This window comes from Ixodes scapularis, unplaced genomic scaffold, assembly GCF_016920785.2.
Source record: "Ixodes scapularis isolate PalLabHiFi unplaced genomic scaffold, ASM1692078v2 PGA_scaffold1__304_contigs__length_218370807, whole genome shotgun sequence".
NCBI lineage: Eukaryota > Metazoa > Arthropoda > Arachnida > Ixodida > Ixodidae > Ixodes > Ixodes scapularis.
In genome coordinates, this window is record NW_024609846.1 from 29,755,469 (window position 1) to 29,777,463 (window position 21,995).

General features: G+C 42.3%; 1 protein-coding gene across 1 annotated transcript; it reads left to right on the forward strand.

The window, feature by feature from the left end:
- Positions 1 to 9,681: 9,681 nt before the first annotated feature.
- Positions 9,682 to 21,058, forward strand: LOC8023902 (solute carrier family 13 member 4). Its single transcript, XM_042290115.1, has 11 exons — positions 9,682 to 9,740; positions 10,145 to 10,294; positions 11,942 to 12,057; positions 13,098 to 13,243; positions 15,461 to 15,524; positions 16,049 to 16,186; positions 16,458 to 16,577; positions 17,292 to 17,480; positions 19,786 to 19,966; positions 20,200 to 20,261; positions 20,917 to 21,058. The coding sequence occupies exons 2-11, from the start codon at positions 10,175 to 10,177 to the stop codon at positions 21,056 to 21,058; spliced, it is 1,278 nt and encodes a 425-aa protein (XP_042146049.1). The 5' UTR covers positions 9,682 to 9,740; positions 10,145 to 10,174.
- The last annotated feature ends 937 nt before the right edge of the window (positions 21,059 to 21,995 follow it).

A 21,995-nucleotide genomic window follows, 5' to 3' on the forward strand; every position in this document is an offset into this window, starting at 1 on the left:
TCGGGCTTTGTTTTCCTTTTTTATTGCATCAATGCTCTCGCACAACACGCAGCACGCGGGCACAGAAACAGACGGACGGTGAGAGGAGAGGGCACAGGCGGACCGTGGCAGGACGGTGAAGGGAGGGACGGGATAGGAGGTCGAGATTGTGATCGACGCGCGAAGCTACGTTTCAAAAATGCCTGAAGGTCTGTACTCTATGAGTCGCTAAAATCTGACACTAAACCGGCCATCCATGTCCCCAAAGTTGGTCTTGCTAATGTTATCTATTCGAGGTGATTTAGTTATTGTTATTAATTGTATAATATTCTAAAGATCGTTTTCGGTCATATTGTAGGTACGTTGAATGTGCATGGTTAATGTGGGGAGTGATGTTTATTTGGGTGGTGGCCGGTATATTACTTTTGAGGACATATACGGAATCAATGAAACTTCAGTTAAAAGTACCTGATAGATAAAGCTTTGTAGAAAGTGATCTCGTAAAAATGCTTTTGTATTCTATCATCAATACTGTTTGTAACTTTCCGAACAATTAATTGATTAAAGAATTCCAGGTTTTTTCGTGTTTCTTTACGGGGTTGTAAAGTAGTGCCCATAATGTTTTCGTTTTGTTCATTGTATTTCTGCTGTGACTTCGTTACACATTTTGTAAAATTTTTTTTAAGGAGGTCATCTCCTACTTTTTGTGGACATTTGCTTCAAAGCAGGCCCTTGCGGTGACATAGTCCTCGAATTTCATTTTTAATCTAAATATCCTAGTGTCTTCTTTGTCTCAACTTTACTTTCTTGGAGGAATTTGAATAGACATCTTGAAACGTGTCAGCCGCCTTATCCTAGATTGTTAAGTTATGAGAACCTATTTTTATAGGTTCTGACAACTTATTTATTAATTTATTTATTTATGCAACACCCACAGCGCTAAATCAGGCATTACAGTGTGTGTGTGTGTGGGGGGGGGGGGGGGGGTATACGTACGAAAAAGCATACAATGTCAGTTAGACGTCTGCTCCAAAGCAGATGAATCATTCAAACAAGACAGGCCTAAGAAATGACACAAGAAATGGAACTGAATAACGGTTAAGAGTTGAGCTTGTTGGTACATACTTGTAAATATATCAGCTTGAACTTTAGACTTAAACTAGAACACAAAGAAAGAAAAAACAGGATAAGACACACAGATGTGTGTCTTATCCTGTCCTTTCTTTCTTTGTGTTGAAGTTTAAGTTTAAAGTTCAAGCTAATATATTTACAAGAAATGGAAGCTTATAAACAAAACATCTAAACAAAGCTTATAAACCATACAAGGAAATGCAAGCTAATAAAAAGAGCCTTGGGTTGCCAAAGGCATGGTAGCGCTTTTTTGGACGAGGACAAAAGAAAGAAAGACAAGACAGACACGAGCGCTGACTGCAACTATTTAATCAACATGGAAATGAGGCATATATACACGCTTGTTTGACTCATGCTCTCATAGCCTCAACATCAAAAACTATCGGGATGGCCACCTTTCAATGCATTGCCATGACTGCGGGTGCAAGCCCTTGTTTGACTCATGCTCCGTACTCGCTAGACATAAAAATAGAACTGTTAGGGAGATTATCGAAGAAGACGAAATAAAAAGGGCAGGGCTGGGGTGTGTCAGCGTTGCATCTATCGACCTTTTCGATAAGGAGGTGCAGTTCATGCAAGTGGCGGCTAGGCCTGGGGTTGGTTGATTGATAGGATCGAAGCGTGTATATATGCCTCATTTCCATGTTGATTAAATAGTTGCAGTCAGCGCTCGTGTCTGTCTTGTCTTTCTTTCTTTTGTCCTCGTCCAAAAAAGCGCTACCATGCCTTTGGCAACCCAAGACCAATACCAACTAGCCGAACATACAGCTTTAATAAAAATAGGTCAAGCTAGATTTAATCCAACATGAAAAAAAAAATCACGATTTGTTGGTACACCAACCACAGACGGAGATAATCCATTTCACTCATAGATAGTTCTTGGAAAAACAGACATCCTGAAAACCTCTGTTTTGAGCGAAATGTCTTGCACCTTTAAACTATGGTCAACACGCTCCGAGTGATAGTGGGGCCGTATTATATACATGTCTCTTTGTATGCCAACTGTGGAATGATAAATGCCGTGAAACAGCTTCAAACGAAGTCTTCTGCTGCGAGTTTCGAGTAATTCCCATTTGAAGGTATCTTTTGTGCGTATCGCGCTGAAGTCTATTGTATAATAGTTCCCGGTAACAAACCGAGCGGCCTAGTTCTGCAGTCTTTCTAGTTTTATTTTGTCATCTGCTGTAGGCGGGCCCCAGACAACACATGCGTATTCCATAGCTGATCTGACGTATGTTCTATAGAGCAGTTCCCGAGTATCTGCAATGAAGTTTCTAGCATTACGACGGAGAAACCCTGACGTTTTACCAGCCTTGGCCACTACGCAATCAACGTGGGTATGCCATTTTAAGTCAGTCGTGTAATTTACCCTAAGATATTTATAGTTAAGTTATAACAACTTGATAAAATATTGTTATTCATGACATAAGAAGCAGCGTACAGGTTTTTTTTTATTTTTTATTTTATTTATTAAACCTCAAATGCCCCAAATAAGGGGTATTACATGAGGGTAGTACGAAGCACCAAAAAATTTCTTCGATGAATGCCTTGAAATGGGCGGGGGTTGGAGTGGAGCACGGCGTCGGTGGGCAGATCGTTCCAATCCTTTGCTGTCTGGCAGAAAAATGAAAAAAGATGCGCAGTGCAGTGTTTTTTTTTCCTTGTGAATGACGTAAAAACAGTTTTCCCTAAATTTAACTGCATGTGCCATTTGAAGCACCACTCGTTAGTTCGGTTAAGATCCCGCTGTATAATTTTATCATCCTCAACACAAGCCACAGCCCCATATACAACGCAGTCATCTGCGAACACTCTCATCTGCGACTCTACTCCTTCAACGATGTTATTAATGTACAACAGAAATATTGTATCAAACCATTAATCTGTTTTCTATCTAATATAGTCTTATAGACATTTTCCACTGTCAGGTTTTCTTCTAATCCTTCCCTAGAACTAAAAGTAGGACAACGTAATGGTCGGCAGCTTTTTGTTTGACCGCTTGGGCTAATGTATTTAAATTACGGATCCTAGTACCTATATAATCAAGATATGCTTTGGTTATTTAATCGCCGCAGTATTCTTCCCGGGCATGCTCATAAATTACATTTCTGACTCCGAAAAAAGAAAGGGTGCCAAAGTAAAACATCACTTCATGTTGTTTTTGTTTTTTTTACATTGGGAAACGTCAATATCGAAGTAACCTGCGAGAACTAGATATTTATTGTTAGCAAATTTTAGAAGTATGTCCACCAATTCCTTAGAGAGAGAGGTCCACAAACAGCATATACCACGTAAGAAAAAATCCACGTTATCGACAGTTGCCACGCACATTTCTGCATGTTATAATGAAGAATCTAATCTAAACCTTAAAGCAGCTGTTGATATACAATATGATCCCCCCGCCCCCCCCCCCCCCTCTTTCCACCTTCATGGCATACGCTATGGGAGTTAAAGGCACGCAAAAAACTGCCTTGCCCGCGTTAACTTCTGTCAAAATAAGTATGCCCAAAGACTCTAGCCGACCAGCTTAAGGTATCGTTACCTGATCGAAATATTTAAAATGCTCATCACGTTTTAGAATGCTCATCACGCTTATATGTAATCAACTAAGATTTTTATTACCATAGTTTGCTTCTGTCATGGAATTGTTTGCATAAGTATTTCACTCGTGAAACGACTGAAAAGAAGACTCCATTATTACCTGATTTTATTGAGGTCTCTTTCACGCTCAATCTGAGGAACGACCGCTCTTCCCTTCTGCTACACAAACATCTTCCCATTTTTTATACATATGAACCTATACGCTTTTTTTAACGCGTGACTTGGGTGCCCAAAATTATTCTTGAGTGCTCCGGTTGAGTTTTCGTCGATGTAGATTCTCTCATTTCAAAGAGTAGCACGCTTCTTTGACCACAGGTCTCTCATGCGTCTCTCGGCGCGTTTCTCCAGAATAGGTGTTGGTTTGCTTTCCTTCGCTTTTAGCCTATGAGCATACTCAATGTCTTAGGTTTCTAGTTGCACAAGGTCTAGTTTAGATGCAAGGTTGTTAAGTATGTCCAGCATGTTTTAGTTGAGTTGTTGACTGATACCGTGAATTTCAGTGTTTTGTAACCTGGAATACTGTTTTGCGTTGTCTACTGTCTTTCCTAGCTCCAAGATTTCTACTTCCCTTTCAGATATTTTTTAATGCTTTAGCGTTGGTACCTACATGAAACGGAAAAGCCTACGGCGTCCGTCTGGGGACCAAAGAGTGGAAAGGGAAGCAGGTCGCATAGGGAGGAGGAGAGCAGTGAAGGACGAGGGCGAGAGGGAGGCGACGTCACAAGAGGAAACCATCTGCAGGTTAAGACTCGTATGCATTGGTGTGTGCTACAAAAGGGAGTGTAAACCAAGTACTAGCGGTGGTCCAAGTAGACGGCAAAAGAAGGCGGATCGTGAATGAAGGAGACGGGATACGCAACATATACCATGTCCTCCAAGAAAGATACACAGCATACGTCACAAAACACCCTTCCAAAAGATTTCGAAAAGAAAGCCCCAAAGCCGGAGACCATCGCAGGGGTACTCCGGCGATTTTTTGAGCAACCCCAACTAACTATGTTTTCGAAATCACCGTCCTTTACTCTTTCCGGTATGCTATATAGTATCGCGAAATTCAGAATAGTTATTGTGAAATCGGCAAATGAATATGATGCAAAAACCAACATTTAGTCATGTTGAATAAACCTGGGACTGGGGCAGAAATGAACATAAAAGTCGAAGGAACAGAAAGGGACAGGACGACGTCGTCCTGTCACCTTCTGTTCCTTTGACTTATATGTTCATTTTAGCCCCAATCTCAGGTTTATTCAACATGGTTAACATTCACCAGCTCGCGTGCACCCTTACTATTTTATCGCAACATTTAGTATTACCGCGCTGTTCATTGCCGTGACGTAACGGGATGGCAGGTTTGTGTTTCGAGCGGGCAGTCAAAAAATGAACTATGCGGAGCATTTGTTTTGGGCTGCTGCGCGGGAGCTGAAGCGACCTTCCAAAGCATTCAGTTGACACCATGAAACTTTGTAAGTAGTTGGGAACAAAGTCTACAGCCCAAAGACGTAAGCCGTGCCCTCCCATGACGCTTCCACACAGAAATATTCTCCGGGGCCATGGACTTTACTGCCTGTGTTTGTTACTCCGGAACATGTTCGCGTATTTTAGCAGCTCGTACACTCATCACCTAAAAAACACGCCATATGTTGCTACTGGTTACATGCTTGATAGACAGTCGGCTGTCTCAACCATTGTAACAAGGAACACTCTAAAAGTTGGCAGGCCAGCGAGATGTGCACACGCACACCCCTAAGAAGAATGAGTGGAAGCAAGGCTTACCTACGAAGCCAGGACCATAGTGTTCGTGGCCATGCGCTTCGCTGGTTTGTGACTCAAAAGTGACATCAATACTTTGCTCTGTGACTCAAAATTGACGCTAATACTTTGCCTGCTTTCACAAATGATTTTTTTTTTCATGTTTGTGTGCACGGTCAATTCACAAACTAGAGAGTGCATTCAGGTTACAGCATATATAGCGCGTTCAATAAAATTCCTTGGTATATATATGGTGGTGATATTTTGGTTACTTAAAAGCCTTATCACTTTTTTAGTTTTCAAGTGCGCCCGCACTGTTGGCTTTCGGAGCAAGCGCGTAGGCGCTGCCAGTTCATGGCTGTTAGTTGAGATCCCAAAGTTTATTTCTATATTTACTTGGGCGCGCGCTTGCAGTCCTGGATTGTCCAATGGATGCCTCTATCTAGACACAGGAAAACATTGCATACCTTAATGTTATCACTGATGTCTGACCAACCTATAGACCTTTCCAAAAATCGCCTGCTGCGCGCTGCCATCCTTATCTGCTGGGCTGTGGAACGCCTTCTGAGCATGCACTGTTGCTCTGCTGTGTGGAATATCAGATGTTGTGCGTGCGTCCACAGCTCTGTGACTCAGCATTTTTCGCCCGGGGTGATAAGCGATGAAAGCGTCTATATGCGATCGTGGAATTGTTTGAGGACAGTGCTAGACATACAGTTATTGATAAGCGTGCATTCACCTGCCCTTCTTATCACGTTGACATAAAAACTCCTGTCGCTTCTAACTTTTCAGTGAGTCTCTTCACGGCACCCAACACGTTCCTTTATTAATTATCTTGTTTCGTGGCGCTATTTTTTTCATAAGTATTGCGTTGTTTTTTTTTAGACATGCTTTTGTGGCGAACAATATAGTATGACGCCTTCCTGACGTGAAATTACGCGGAAATTAGCTGTTTAATTTGTAATTCGCAGTTATGAAACTTGTATCGGTTTTCCGCATTCTCGACCGCTGGTCTTGTGAGCGGCCTGGCTGGGCGCCAGCAACTCGCAACTGGTGCCTGCAGCCCTTTCTCAGTCGGCTCACTTCGGAGAAACGGAGTTAAAAAGAATAGTAATATCAACCACGTTTTGACTGCGGTTCTCTTTCAAAATCCGCGTAAACGTAGGTGTACAAACAGATAATACGTAAAAAAAACGATGTCATTTCGACATCGTCTCAGAATGTGTAATGCTTCTCCTTGTAGAGATTGTGTTTCCGAAATTTGTTTGGCGACGCATTTTTTATCTTTTTTATGAATGCAAGCTGGAGCATGTCCGTTGGGTAATCTAATTGAATGCGTTCGCCTAAGTCATACGCTCTGTATTGCCATGCCATTTTACCCTGAATTTCTCATTCTATCAAAACATGCTGCGTAAAAAAAAATGCAGTGAACATGCCATGTGTTTTTAAAATGCCTTGTACTCTTATAATTGACGTTTTCTTTTACACCAGGCAATGCATTCTCATTTCATAGAAACTAGCCAATTTGGTAGCGTTAGAATACAATGTACATAATGGGAATATACGGCTTAGTAAAACCAGACGCACAAAAGAAGCAACCACGACAGGACAATTCTGCAGCACTCGCAGTAAAGTGAAATAGATCTGACTAATCAAATGATTTGGCCTGTTTTCTACGTGCCATTTTTGCCTATTAAAATTCAGTTGCGAGTATAGCAGTGCCCTTTCGTGGTTGTGTCTTCTGTTTATCTTCGCTCACTGATCTGTTTATCGGCATCTCGTTTATATGATTAGACTACTAGGACTGCCATAACTACATACGCTCAGCTAGTTCTACACTAAGATTGTATTTAATCAGGTACAGCTCTTGGCATTACGTACTAAATAATAAAACATTTATTCATGCAAAAGTCTGTAGTAAGTCGCTTACGGCTGCCTGCTATGCAGTAGCTTTCTTCGTAGGCTACTCCTAGCTCCCCATATGTCCCGAAACGTTCACCAGTTGATTGAAATGCCACCCTTCTTGAGCGCTGAGGGGGAAGGGGAGGGGGGGGGGGGGGGTCTGCAACAATGGTTTAGGGAGCTGCCGCAGCGAGCAACAAATCTGGAGTTTCAAGCAACTCTTCAGTAGAACTGCAATATTGTAGAAATATGAAGACAGAGTTGTAGAGGCTCCCGTAAGGAAGCATAAATGGGAGTGTTCCAAGTAGGGTATAGACTGTTGGCACGTTGGTGATAGCACCGCTCACCGTAGGCAGACTTGATACGCAGGATGCAACCGCTACAAAATGCTGTCGTCTTCCCTTTTCTCTAAGCCTTCCTCTTTTTTTTTTTTTTTCCTGAAGTTATTTATTGTATATATCTCATCTGGCATTCTTCCGTTGGAAACGGAACTGAGTCGAATCCCTCCTTAGCAAGATACGTTTATATCACCCCATCTTGCAGAACATATTTCAGCCACCAGGAGATCAGCACCTTATCCAGCTTTAATTTGAGTAGTCTATCTGGCAAATGAAACGCATGGTGTTTTTTTTTTCATTGTTTTATTAATAGGCTGGCACAGGCGAATTCGACGCTGAAGACCAACCCGAAAAACCCGCGGCGCCTGCACATTGATGACTCAAGCTATCACCGAATGTGCACTGAACAAATCAGTTTTATCGTGTGAAATTTCAAGGCGTAGTTTCCTTCCTGTAAAAAAAATATGAGAGTGACAAACTTGTCAGTCAGCGTCGAGCGCGTTCGCAGACGACCAAGCTGGTGACGATATTCACTTGTGGCGCCATCTCCCTATAGTCGCAGCGAGCAGACAACGGACTACGTCGTCCGCTCGCTACGCTTGTCAGGAGATGGCGCCAAAAGTCAATGGCGTCGCTAAATCGATCGTCTGTGAACGCAGCCGGCGTTAACTTTGCACAATATGTCGCTCTCACGTTTTACAGGAATAGAACTGCGCCTTGTAATTTGACACTGTAAAACTGACCGGCTCAGTTCACATTCGGTGAACAATCAATCTTTCCATGTGCAGGCGCCAATTTTTCCCGGATGTGTGATCTTTAATTCGAACGAATTAAACAAGGCTAAGATTTAGGGGAGTGCCGTCTTCACCATGTATTATTCTATGTCACTAATTAACTAAACAATTTGTTCATTAACTTTTTAAATATTAGTATTAGGGGTGATGTTGGTATTGCTGCATTGACGCCAATTACCATTAAAATCTAGAACAATAAAAAATGACGTAGGTGTAATGATTTCTTTAGATATTAATCGATAAATGTTCGCGGTTTATCGCCCGATTTTAGAATTGCGCGTAAAGAGAGCGCATCAAGCCCTGCCCACAATGACGCTTGAAACAGTAGCGTAGTCGATTCAATTATGTCGTCACTTCTGTCGTTGGCGCACCCACCAAGGACATGCTGCCGAGATAGTGACGACATGCTTCGAACGACGACGTCACTCTTCCAAGCCTCGCTTCGACAGGGCTTGCAACGCTCTTTTTCGATGCAAATTTGAATTAGGCAAAAAAAAAAAAAACACGAAAATTTATTGATTAATATCTAAAGAAAACATCATATTTTCACAAATTATTTATGTTGGCATGGCCTCTAATAGTAACTGCAGTCAATATCTCAATTCTAACATCTGTCCTAACCAATAATTCAAAAGTTAATTGAGATAATTTCGTTCATTCCGTGGAGAATTTCCCCTCATCTAATGTGTGCCGAACCTGATAAATACATCGTGAAAAAAGAACTCGTGTAACTCTCACCCCCTATTTTTAAGAAAAGTCTGTTCGAATTAAAATCACATGCATCTTGTATATTACTGTGTGGTAAGATGGTCTCACCGGTGCATTGCACAGACGGATATCCGGCTTCTGAAGAAGCGAACATTTTTTTTTACCCAAGTCAAGGGCGTTTTTATGCGGATAAAACGTCTGGATTTGATGTAGTATAAACTATGAACCCTTGTTTGGTTTTTGAATGACAACACTGCAATCAACCACTTTGTGAGTTCGCCGTCGGCTTCCGTGCCGAAGAGCGGCATTTTGATTCGTTCAATGCGGCAACTAATGTTCCGATGGGGGAAAGGTATTAATCCATTTTCCTCGTTCTCCGCTCGAACGGGAAGCTCACTTTGTGTTGCCATGTCTCTCGTTCTCATCCAGGATGGAAGACAAGATCCCCGTTCCCCGATGGAAGAAGGCGCTGAAACCCATTCTCGCAACCACCACGCCGTTGATCCTTCTGCCAATTCCCCTCAGCATCGGAACCGATGTGAGTCGCTACCTTTTAAATCTACTTTTTCTGAATAAAACCTTGCTTTTTTTTAAACACCATTGGTTTTAAACTAAGCTGTACACGCGCCTCCTACCCCTGAGAAAATTAGCAGCGGCGTGTTGTTTCTAGGGACCAAAGCTAAAGCTAGGTAATCTTTTGTGATAAACCATTCTTTATAGTTCCGGCTACCTCATTTAAAACGGCCTCGCACCATAACGTGCCCAGCATGGCATGCTAGCGCATAATCCAACAAGGCCAATCAAGCAGTTCTGTTTAGTTCCGCTGCACGAGCGCTACAGGTTAGATGAAGAGTCTGCAATGGAAGAAACACAAAACTGAGTGAGAGGTTCGAAGGCAAGGCAAACAACGTACTATTGTTTTTTTTTTTTCGCGTTTTTCAGGCCTCCTGGGTTGCTTTCGTTACCCTCTGGATGGGCATCTTCTACGTCGTGGAGCCAGTACCCCTCTCAGTGACCTCCTTACTACCCATAGTAGTACTACCATTCCTCGGACTGCTCTCCACAGAAGAAGTGGCTTCATTTTATCTCAATGTAAGTGTTGCCTTGACCGTTCATAGTTCCTAAACATTAGTTTCTTTACACTTAGCCATGCACTCGCTATATGCATTAAGCATTGCCCCAATGAAACTTCGGACAGCTTAGTACAGCCGCTGTTCACCGTACCAAAATGAAAACTGTATTTTTTACTGAGGCGACGAACTCCTCGGAGTGGCCCGTGACCTGTTCTGAACACGTAAACACGCTTACGCGCGTACTTTCTAGTTGAGTTCTTGCTTAAATAATCACCGCGATCTTCGAGCTTGACCAATGACCCAGGCCAAAAAATCGTTTGGACCTAACCAGGTCGGAAGTAGAGCGCAAAGAAAATGAAATCGTACTCAAATCTTCATCAAATGTATCGAGGCAGATACTGTGGCCAGTTGGTATGTGCCGAGAAACTGGGGGTGAGGAGGAGACCAGAGAGGACGTCGGAACGCCGAGTTCTGATTGGAAGGATTAGTGGGGAGACGTAAAGCTAACTAATTTTGTTTCCTCAGCGCTCGTCAAACGCGTTAGAACGCGGAACGCCGGCGTCAGCCCTGTGGCTCTCGCATTGTACCGCGTTCGACGAGTGCAGTGGAGACAATGGCAGCTAGCTTTAAGTCTACCCACTAATTGGTCCAATCAGAGCTTGGCCTTCTGGCACCCCAACGCGCTCTCGTTTCCTCCGGTCACCCAGTTTCTCAACGCAGTCTGTATGAAAAAAAAAAAACAGTCTTATATTTTATGGCATTGATACTGACGCCATTTTGTGGTCCGACATATTCCGTAATACCCCGTACCGCGGCGAAAATTGTTTCTCATACGCCGTCATTCACAAGCACAAAGTTTTACGTGTTTTGTGGTAAATTCCCTTCACCAGCATATTTTAGAGTGTCCTCGCTGAAGGTCGTGCTCTGCTTTGCTCAAGCTCTGACCAATCTACGGTTCATTCGTCAACGACAAGCGTGTATTTCATTGGCGCTCTCAAAGTAATTTAACCATTTTAGTCAACGCAGAAAGCGTGCATTATCGATTCCCGATGATGGTGCGTTTTAAATTTAAAAGAGCACCTTTTCTTTACCCAACTCTACAGTAGTTCTAAGAAGAAAGGAAACTGCTCAAGTTTTCACAATCAAAGGTAACATTGAACATTGGAAGTACAAAACGGCTAACCCTCTTCACTTCCTAAGCTGAATAATATATGGTCTATGTTCGGCGCTTTCAGTATAAGGTCTCAAACACCCAAAAAGAAGAAAACACGCTGAGGGCGTACCAGCTTTTTATGGACAAAGCATGTGCATTCTCGTTTCGGAGGACACGGAAAACCACTAGCAAGAAATAAGAGAAGAAGCTTATGAGAGGGCACTGTACGTGTCGAAGTTACTCGGCAATGCGACAATGAGAATGACACGAACGTGCCATCACAGTGCTAAATTTCCTGGTTAAAACTTTTTGTTTTCAACATTCTCATTCTTCGATCTCTATTGCGAATGAAACTGATATACTTGGTATGCGCTTCACGGGGAATTGAGATCAAAGAGATTTTTGGAGTGGAGATATTTTTAGAAGACATTTCCAGCGAGCTTGTCAGGATCATGGCTCTAGATGTGTTCATTCCGACGCCGCTTTCGTAACGATTGTTTTTGTTAACACCAGAACACCGGTCTGCTGTTCATGGCATCGCTGATGATCGCGACGGCCATTGAGTCGAGTGATCTTCACGAGCGGCTTGCCTTCAAGTGCCTCCTGACCGTCGGCACCAGCGAGGGGAGGTCAGTCGCTGTTTTGGTAAATTTTCTTTATCGACCCATGTCGCCCGTGTATCTCTGCCTGATGTCAACTGGTAAAGTAAGTCTGATTGTTAGACATATCCGATTAGGAAATAATCTGGCTTAATGTTCCGCTGTTCAGCTCGCATAAACTGATTCTAACCTTACAAACCTTGCCTCGCTGTATTCCACCGGACCAAAAGATTGTACCCGCACAACCTTTCGTTACATCGTTCATAAAACTGAGACAGGCTACAATCACGCGAGCAGAAAAGGTGAAGAAAATGGGAAATAAGCTTAACATAAGCTACTCAGTTCTCCCCAGTTATAAATTCTTCTTTTCAAGGGTTCTATGGTCATGCCTGAGTCTTTGCAGGTTTCGGCAGGAGTTTTTGTTTTACCTTTGATTAAATAAACGGTGTATTGCAGCTTCCTTGCACTACGGAGCCTTTCGGGAACTCGTAAATTACGGTTCCTATAGTAAAACCTGTATATTTATTAAGCTCAATAACTCTTACAAATTACTGTGAGACAGCACCATCATCATAGGCAGTTAAATTGCAAATCAAGTGCAAAGTGTGCAGTGTATAGGTGGGATGCAGCATGCGCGATCGCCAAATTGTATGAGACAATTAGCATTAAATTAAGCCACTTGAAAAATCTCTGGAGTTAGATATTTTCTAAACCGCCGTAATATTGTTTTAGGTCTGTTTTCCTTTAATTTTGTTTCTGATATTGATCCAATAATTTAGAATAGTTCAGTAACCTCTTTGCCTAATTTGGACACGGGAATTCGGTTGCACATTGCAACTTTAAAGAAATATCGAAGTAAAATGATATCACAAAAAAGAACAGTTCGCAGGGCTGCGTAAAAAGGTGGTCTGGAATATTCAAATTTATTTTTTCAACGGTGTACGCTTTGTTGTATGTATATCTAAACTTTCAAGATCGGCATATATTTCATTCCGTGCAGAGCTATAATATATAAATCACACTTCTGGGACGAAGGTCACTAAGAACTTACATCTTGGCTGCTGATGCAGGGTGCTGCTCGGTCTGATGTCCATCACCGTGTTCATGTCCATGTGGATGCCCAACACCGCCGTGGCCACCATAATGGGGCCTATGGTGATCGCACTGTCTGCCAAGATGGTGATGCCTTCTTACCATCAGGTGCCAACCCATGACTGTAAGTACGTCCGCTGGCGGCTGGAAATTATCCCTTAATGACAGCGTTTCTGTCAGTGCGTTTGGTGGCACGAATGATGACGACCTTGAAGGTTGTTCGCAGTGAAACATACGACAGACGCCTAGTAACATGGCTTGATGATCTACATGTAACAAGAGTAGGGAGAAGGGAAGATTTGGCAGCGCCGCTGGTTACATGTAGGGGTGCACGAAAATTTTTCTAAACCGAGGTTCAACGTCGAAGCTCCGGGTTCGACTTGTACGGCGAACCTTGGAACTTTTGAAAACTTCCGACGAGGTTCGACTTATGAAGAGTGTTGCTCGGCTTCTAAACAAAGATTTCGAATTTTGGGGAACAAATAATTTAAAAAGTTTATTTTATATTTTATAAACGCATTACCAATGTTTACACAACATTAAATAGGTACGTTTAATGCTTTCGTTAGTAGCGTGAGCCAGTAATGCAATACACTCAACAAATAATTCACTTTTCCTCCGCCAGGTCATGTCCAGCTTGTTTCCAAATTTTCGCACATGTGCAAAGAGATGAACTTCAATCTAACTTTTGTCCACCATTACGCTGAAAGTTTGAAAAAGTCGAACTTGATTAAACTCGAACATGGGGAGGTTCGCGACATCCCTGCTTACGTGACAAGAAAAGTTCGTCTCAAAGTCATCAAACCTTTACGTCAGAGTAACATACACTAAGAACGACGCTGTGCGTTGTAAAAAAAAAAAAAAAGAAGAAAAAAGAAAAAAGTCGGTAGCAGACTTTATTTTCTGACCCTCTCCGCCGACAAACAGGACACGAGGAACACCGCAATACGGATAATTTAGATATCTACAACAAGCAACATTGTGGAAGAAATATACCTTTCTTTCGACCGCCTTCGGAGTTCTACCGGGAAGCTTACTTTTTTCCTCATCCCTGCCCTTTATAAAACATGTCGGGCTTAGGTAAAGTCCTCAGCAACGCGCGACTGGAACGCTTTCTCAAGATTATTTGTGTAAATCCCCGGCCAGTAGTAGAGCCAAGAGCTAATCTCCTGACCCGGTGTTCAAAAGCATACACCGCTGTGCCGAAACCCCGATTCACCGAGTACGGGAAATGCGGCAACTATCCCGCCGCTTTATTTGGGTACTCACGACAAAAACACTCGTGTCGCAGAGTCGAAGCAGCCTACCGTCATAAAAGTGAGACCTACTTTTGCAGAGGATTATTTTAAATCCCGCCCCCGCAAACTCTTTTAAGTAGTTGTGATCCTACATGTAGCCTATGTGGTCCGTCTACTTTTTGCAACGAAAAGTCATGCTCAATGACACAGCGCATACTGTTTTTTGAGGGCTACACATGCATTCAGCCTCGTCCATTTGCTAAGCCTTCCCCTAGACTGCAGGGATCGGTTCTTCCAGATGTTTCGCAAGAAGGTATACGCGCCTGAATGTTAGAGTTTGATGAAAATAATATAATTGCAGGAACACGCGATGGAATGCCCTTTAACCCTAAAATGGCACAGCAGCGTTGTCTCGTGTTATGGGATTAGGCCACATGGATATCACCGTAGAAGCACACAGAACGTTTATCGAGTATTTTATTCCAGCACTGAAGGACATGTGTTAGTGACAGCAACGTGTCTAGCAAATGCTGTTAACCCAAGCTATAACATAGCCTTAGTTTGAAACTAGACATATTTCCTTTGGCGCTTAATCCACTAAACAAAAATATAAAAAAATGAGATAAACGAAACGATATTTTACGCGCGTCGGCGAGCGAGCGCGTGAATTAGCTGAATGGTTACTGCGCCTGACTGTCGCGCGGAAGGTCTAGGTTCGATCCCAGTCAGGCGGAATGATCTTTTATTTATTATTTCAACTTGGCGTTCTCGTAAGTTCAAGAACATTGTCCTCTGATCGAGTTCCGAATGTTTAACGCGCCGAAAGTTCTGCGCCAATTGTTCCAGAAATCCACATGAATACATAAGGGACTCCGCATGTCTAGCGGAGTCAGTCTCGCCCCAGCGTTCGATCCTGCTGTTACGCCGACTTCGACGCCCTTTTTGTCTTGGGCACAAGTTTATCCCAGTAACTGTTTTAGTTTCTTCATTTATTCTTTGTTTCGTCACCTCGTCATTCGTGACAATATTATTTGAAAGTTTATTACCAAATTGAAAATAGTTTCTAAGTTTTTTAATAAACGATTTTGCCTATTTTCACCTAGATGTGAAGCAGAATGGAGATGCTGGAGGAGACCATTTCGAAGTTTCTATTGCTGGCGATGCCAGGTAGGCTCAAAGATTTTTACGAGGAAATTAAAAATTGTTAGAGAAATGTTTGTAATTCTTCTTTCTGATACCTTTCTTTTTTACCTCAAAACTAGCAGGCGTATGCCAATTTTGAAAAAAAAAAAAGGAAGTCGTCTAGTGAGGGCATTACGCCAACTTGCGGTCGTTTAATACGTCTTTGAGGATGTGATGGCCGCGGCCTCAAAAACGTAAGCTCTGGAAATCGATCACGTGGATATGTGTAGTATATTCTATATTTAGTATAGCGAGGAATTGGGTGCATTTTATTAATTCCTGGAAAAAACACAAAACAAGATTAAACTATATAGAAAACGCTTGTAGTTAATTCTGTTGTCTTTAATTAAATGAGGGCCTGGCGTCTTGGTAACTAATTTTCTTGCTGCACCTTTTTAGGGAGTTTTTATATATTACATATCTGAATTTTGATCACGTTGGTCTCACTGTTTCCTCTAGTGCAGCTCTATGTAATTAAAGCTTCACAATGTCCTTTTTTTCTGCCCTAGTGGTGCTTTGATAAAGAAGAACCGTGACTTGCTGAAGAGGATTATGCTGCTGTCAGTGGCTTACTCGTCTAACATTGGAGGAACAGGGTCTATAATCGGATCTTCAACAAATATTCTCTTCAAGGGAATTCTAGACGAGTAAGTTTCTTTCGGTTTGAGACCTTATTAAAACATGCATACAATCAATTTTTTTGTCTTTCATATTGTTTTTAATGTTTGAATTATCGCTAAAGTTGGAACAAGATAGTTGAAAGCAATTTTTGAAGTTGACTAGATAGAGTTACGTTTTAAGTGTTCAGGGGTTATTCTTCATTTCTTTTCAAACACTTACTACAGCACTCTTTTTGTACTTCGCACGCAGCAAAATGTGTGTAAGTTTACGCTCCACGGCTCTCTCTTTCTTCGTCAGGCTTTTCCCTCATTCTACAGAACTAACATCAGCCACTTGGATGTTGTACAACGTTCCGCCGATGATTCTTTGTACCGCCATTGGCTGGATATACCTGCAGCTGGTGATGAGGTATTGCAGGTAAGCATTTCAGAGATGTTTAAACGGAATTGCTTTATTCTATCAAGACATTGCCAACATAAACTGTCTCATATCAACTCTCACAGAACTGTGTTTAACTTTATGCATGCTTGTTCAATTTCTTGAAAATGTGAATACTGAGGGCATGTTATATTTTATATCATTAGATGACCTTGTTTAGAAGGCATTCTATAAAATGAACCAGCATTTTTAGTCTTAGATTTATTATTTACTTATTTAGGTTTATTATTTACTTAATAATACGCCAAAAAGTGGCAATAAAAATAAGTAATCGATTATGTTTTAGCCTGTCATGCTACCCGGAACGCATCGGACCACCCATATTGTTTTTGTTGCTGCTTACGTTGCTGTCATGAGTATTTATTTATTAAGAGGACGAAGCTGTGCTGGTGTAGGTATCTACATCCTAAATAGGAGACGGAAAAAGGACGAGGACGGCAAAAGTAAAATTATAAATTTGTTATCGATTATATATTTCTGTGTATTTTGTTTTCGTTGTCTTTTGTCACCGCGGTTGTTTCTGTTGCTACTCTTTATGTTAGTGGTGCTCTCCTTTATATTCATCTTGTTAGTGTTGCAATGGAAGGGATTCCTGTTGTTGCTTTGTTTTCTGAGATCAAGCTGATATGTAAGTGTACTTTGACATACATCGGTGTGTCAGAGGTTCTTGGAACAGCGTGTTCCTCTTCGCAGGAAAAGTGAAAGTTCCATCGAGGCAGAGCGAGACATCCGGAGGGACATTCAGCAGCAGTATGAGCGGCTGGGTGCCTTTAGCTTCGCAGAGTACACCGTCCTGGCGCTCCTCGGCACTCTGATCTTGGTGCTCTTCTTCTACAAGCCGCAGTTTATGACCGGCTGGGGTGACCTGTTTCAATACGGCACGTGAGTGTGGCTTCGCTCGGCTTACTAAAAATCCCAAATGTAAACTTTCTGAAACTTCGTGTATACTCATTTTTTAAGTACAACAATTACCTTTAAATTATTAAAAAAAAGGCATAAGTTGCTCGGGTATTGCGCTTGGTATGTTTAGAGAAGTCTTCAGGCGAGAAACGTTCTTGTGCGCGTTGTGATTCACGCAAGTGTGAATTCAACTTTTTTCTCAATGCACTTTGCGTTTTTTTTTTTTTTTTTTTTTGTTTTCTCTCAACAGCTGCGGTCGCCGACGGTCATGCGCATATATGCAACCAGCTGCTTATAATGGCACAATTGTGTCTGTTGCAAAGTCATTTCTTTGCTTCTGAAACTCTAAGAATATGCGCAGATATATTACCATTGTCTGAGATGGTACAAATAGATTTTGAATACGTGTGAATTAAAACATTGATATTAAAAAAAAAATGTGAACGATTTTTTAATGTGGGAAGATATTCGGCTGCAGCTATTATTCTCGAAATCTCCTTCACGCATGCGTTCCCGCGATGAACTAGCAAGCCAGTAGTTATCATATATGTAACCAGTTTAGCCACTAAGAATTGCATGTAGTAAGAGCCCTAATGTGAAAGGGGTCATGAAACAATATCAGGTTGGAATGTTCATGACTTTACACAGGCGTACTGGTCCTAGTTTGGCCCAAGTATACTCGCATGGACCGCCACTGCTTCAGAAGCTTCCTGGCCGCTGTGAAATTAGGAGGATAAAAGGGGTCGATTTTTCTCAGTCTTGCCTTCCCAAAGCTTGATGACGCAATTGTGGGATTGAACCCTCCGCCTGACGACAGTCGCGCTCGGCTCATGGATGAAACACGAGAACTGTTTGAGCGCTCGACTTCCGCTCGCAACAGCAATGCCTCGGCAGACACTGGAGTAGTGACTCGTGTCCAACTACTGCGGTGATGAGAATAGCCGACCTTTAACAATTCCTGGAGCTCAGCAGCCGTTTTCTACTTTGCCGACCATAGTGGCTATGATTAACGTAAGCGGCATAGGCTAGGGCCCAACCACGTGGCCGCTTGTTCTGGCTCCGGGTCAAGGGGATGAACGATGCTCATATTTCTCGAATTTATTTACCCACTGCCATTGCTTAGAAAGATAAAAAACTAAGGCAAGTTTATTCGATCAATAATGTTAGTGGGTGATTTTGACTAGTATTTAGCGAAAGTAGAAAGCTCGTTTCCTGGCCCCTTTAATGCAATTTCAGTAGCCGGAGGGCCGGGTCCACAATTCTTGCCACAGAAACCACATGCCTATTGGGGAATGATATCGACCGCTCCTATCATTATTGCTTCAAATGATTAAACTCAAGTTAATTACTGGAGTTTGAAGTGCATCGGGGGGAAATATACCATCAAGCACATTCAAGCGTGATACTTGAACATCTCTAAACAATCGAGAGTTAATCCTCAAGTATCAAACTCGTACAGCTACCGAAATATTGATTCGAATCATATATAAATATACATTTTTTTAGGGGGACCCCTTCTGCGGGCAATTTTTTTTTTCGAACAATTTTAATCTTTGGCGCGACAGTGTACATGGTCACATCGCTGGGAATTGAAATAAATAACTTTCACAAGAGGACCTGTTCATATCCATCTGAAAGATATTTAACATTGAGGTATCGCATTTCTGCAGCGTTATTTTGTCACCGAATACTCAACTTTGAAAACATAGCCCAGCCCCCTCAAACTCGTTCTTACTACGCTTGTAAAAAATAAAAAGACCGAAACAGCCCAACACGTGCAACGCCCTATCGTTCAATAAAGTGAAAAACAAAACAAATACACCACGTTATTTTTTTATTTTTTTATCTTCAACTTTAGGGAATTAAACGAGTTTTGAACAAGTCTCTTCTCACGTTAGTAGAGAAATTTAAATAATTACGTGGGTAATATTTTCCTTTGACAAGCATTCACAGCCTCAGCGTTCGCTGGCGTCATAACACATTTTATACCAGTGTAGTGCATGACTTTAATGATCACGTTGCAAATATCTCAAGGATTCAGATAAGTCTTCCGCACTTTAAGGATTCACCGTTATATATATTGTTTGTTTGTGTATTTAATCAACTTGAATAGTTTTCTGAGTGCTCTTTTGCTGTTTGTGTAAACCTTGAGCTAGTAAAACGTTTTGTATGCCCACACTGAATCTGAAAAAAAAAGGTTCTAGGACATAAGTGAGAGAAGGGCCTGGGTACAACAAGGTTTGATATTGCTTTGTCAAATCTGCTTTGCTTCCTTTTCTGCTCCCAGAAAAATCAAGTCTTCCAGCCCGGCACTCGCCATCTGCTTTCTACTTTTTGTACTGCCCAAGAACCCTCGCAACATGCACTGCAGCGAGCCATTGGTGTCTTTCAAGGAGTTTTCCATGAAGATGCCGTGGGGCATCGTCATCCTCTTCGGTGGATGCCTCTCAATAGCTGAAGCATCGAAGGTACTTTGTTTTGATACTCTTTGGGGTTGAAAGGCTTCCCACGGTTTTGTTGGCAGTCAGAAACACATTTGATTCACCCATCATTGCAAAACACGTGTCTTCAATACTAATTTTTATGTAGGGATCAGTGAAACTGATATACCTATTCATGCACATGAGCTATTTAGAGCAGCAAGTTTTTAGAGTTTGTCTGTTGAGAAACATAAGATAAGCCTGACTTTGTTTTCTTTTAGATAAAAAACAACAACAATGGATTCTATTATTTTGTCGTTCCTTTAGTTCTACCCAAAGTGTTGTGCGTCCTCCTAGGCCAAATACTATTGCGATCGCTTAATATATTTTTTTCTCGATGTATTGGCGTTTAGTGCACGAAAAGGCGCGGACTGTCTGATCATTGACGCCTAAGTAAAAAATATTTTAGCGATACAAAAATAGGTAGGGATACTTTTCTAAAGAAATCTTACCAACCTGAGGGAGTCACGATGGCTATTAGAACAGTTCGTGAACGTCGCTACCGTATGCACATGAGCAACAACGCGAAATATTTTAATACAAAACAAAACAACAAAAGGGATAGAGTAAGCGCGTGCGCACAAAGCACGTTCACGTGCTCGTGTTGTCTGCTAACTTCAAAAAACGTGGACAGTGAGTATTCTTGTTGCAGAACACGAAACAACAAATCACGGCGAAATTTAGAAGGATCCCCAATCTCGCAATACGATTAGACTAAAATCATGCAATGTTCGCAGGGAAAATCATCATGACCTTTCTCTCGCTTTGTGTCATTGAGCACATCGCAGTTGTTTTGTGCGTCTTTTTTATAGGAGACCCACGAGGCTGCACGCTTATTGAACCGCCATGTTTATTGTCTGCCCATGATAATGATAGCACCTCGAAACCAAAGACAAAACGAAACTATAGCATATTGTAACATCCTCTTTTTTTTTAAGGAAAGAAGACAGTTTCAACTATGACACTACAAAGTCACTGAGGTGTCGCGGTAACAGCGTCTTCCTAACAGGTCGGGGTGTGCGCCGTACCGATGGTTCTTGTGAGCTGTCCTTCCAAGCGTCCGCCGTCCTCGGCGATTGATTGCTCGCTGATTCATGCGGTGCGACTGGTGCTGGTTCTGACACTGTATCAGCAGCGTCTTTGCCAATAGTCACCTCTTGCATAGTTGTTTGGTTCTTCACTGGGCTTGCTGCCGTTTGGCCAGGTACAGGAACTTGTCGTAGATGTACACTGTTCCTTCTCAGTGTTTTGCCGTGGATGTTTACGTTGTACGATCCGGTTGTCACAGGTTCCATGACCGTAGCTTTTTCCCATTGTGATCCAGGGGTAAACGGTTTAACTCTGACAAAGTCCCCTTTTTTCAAAGTTGGGAGTTCTCTCGAAGTCTTGTTGTAGTAGTTTTGCATCCGTCTTGTCTTGTTCTTCCACTCTGTTTGTCGGTTTAGAGTGCGTGGTTTCAAGAGTGCATTTGTTGTCTGTAGTGTGGTCCGAGTCCTCCTGCCCATCAGTAGTTGTGCTGGGCTTGCCTCTCTGCTGTGGCATGGGCTGTTGCGGTGAGCCAGAAAAGACAACTGTGGATCGTGACCACTCTCCAGGGCCTTCTTGAGAAGCAACTTTGCAGTCTTGACAGCTGATTCAACCATTCCGTTGGATCGGGCATGACCTGGACTTTAGGTGTTGTGTGTGAACTGCCACTGAGTAGCAAACTCGGCAAATTCAGCACTGGCAAACTGAGGACTGTTGTCGCTGATGAGCACTGCAGGTATGCCATACCTGGCAAAGTGTGCCGTGAGTTTCCTGATGACTGCAGAAGCTGTGGTTGAAGTCAGTTCATACACCTCCCAGAAGTTGCTGAACGTCGGTACCGGCTCTCTCCCATGGATGCGCTGGCTGCGGTTGAGGCATCAAAGGTTCCTTCGGTTGCGCGTGGCTGTACCTCTGGCACACCTCACAGGACAGAATGAAATCTTTGATTTCAGCATTCATTCCGGGCCAAAAGACATACTCCCTTGCCCTT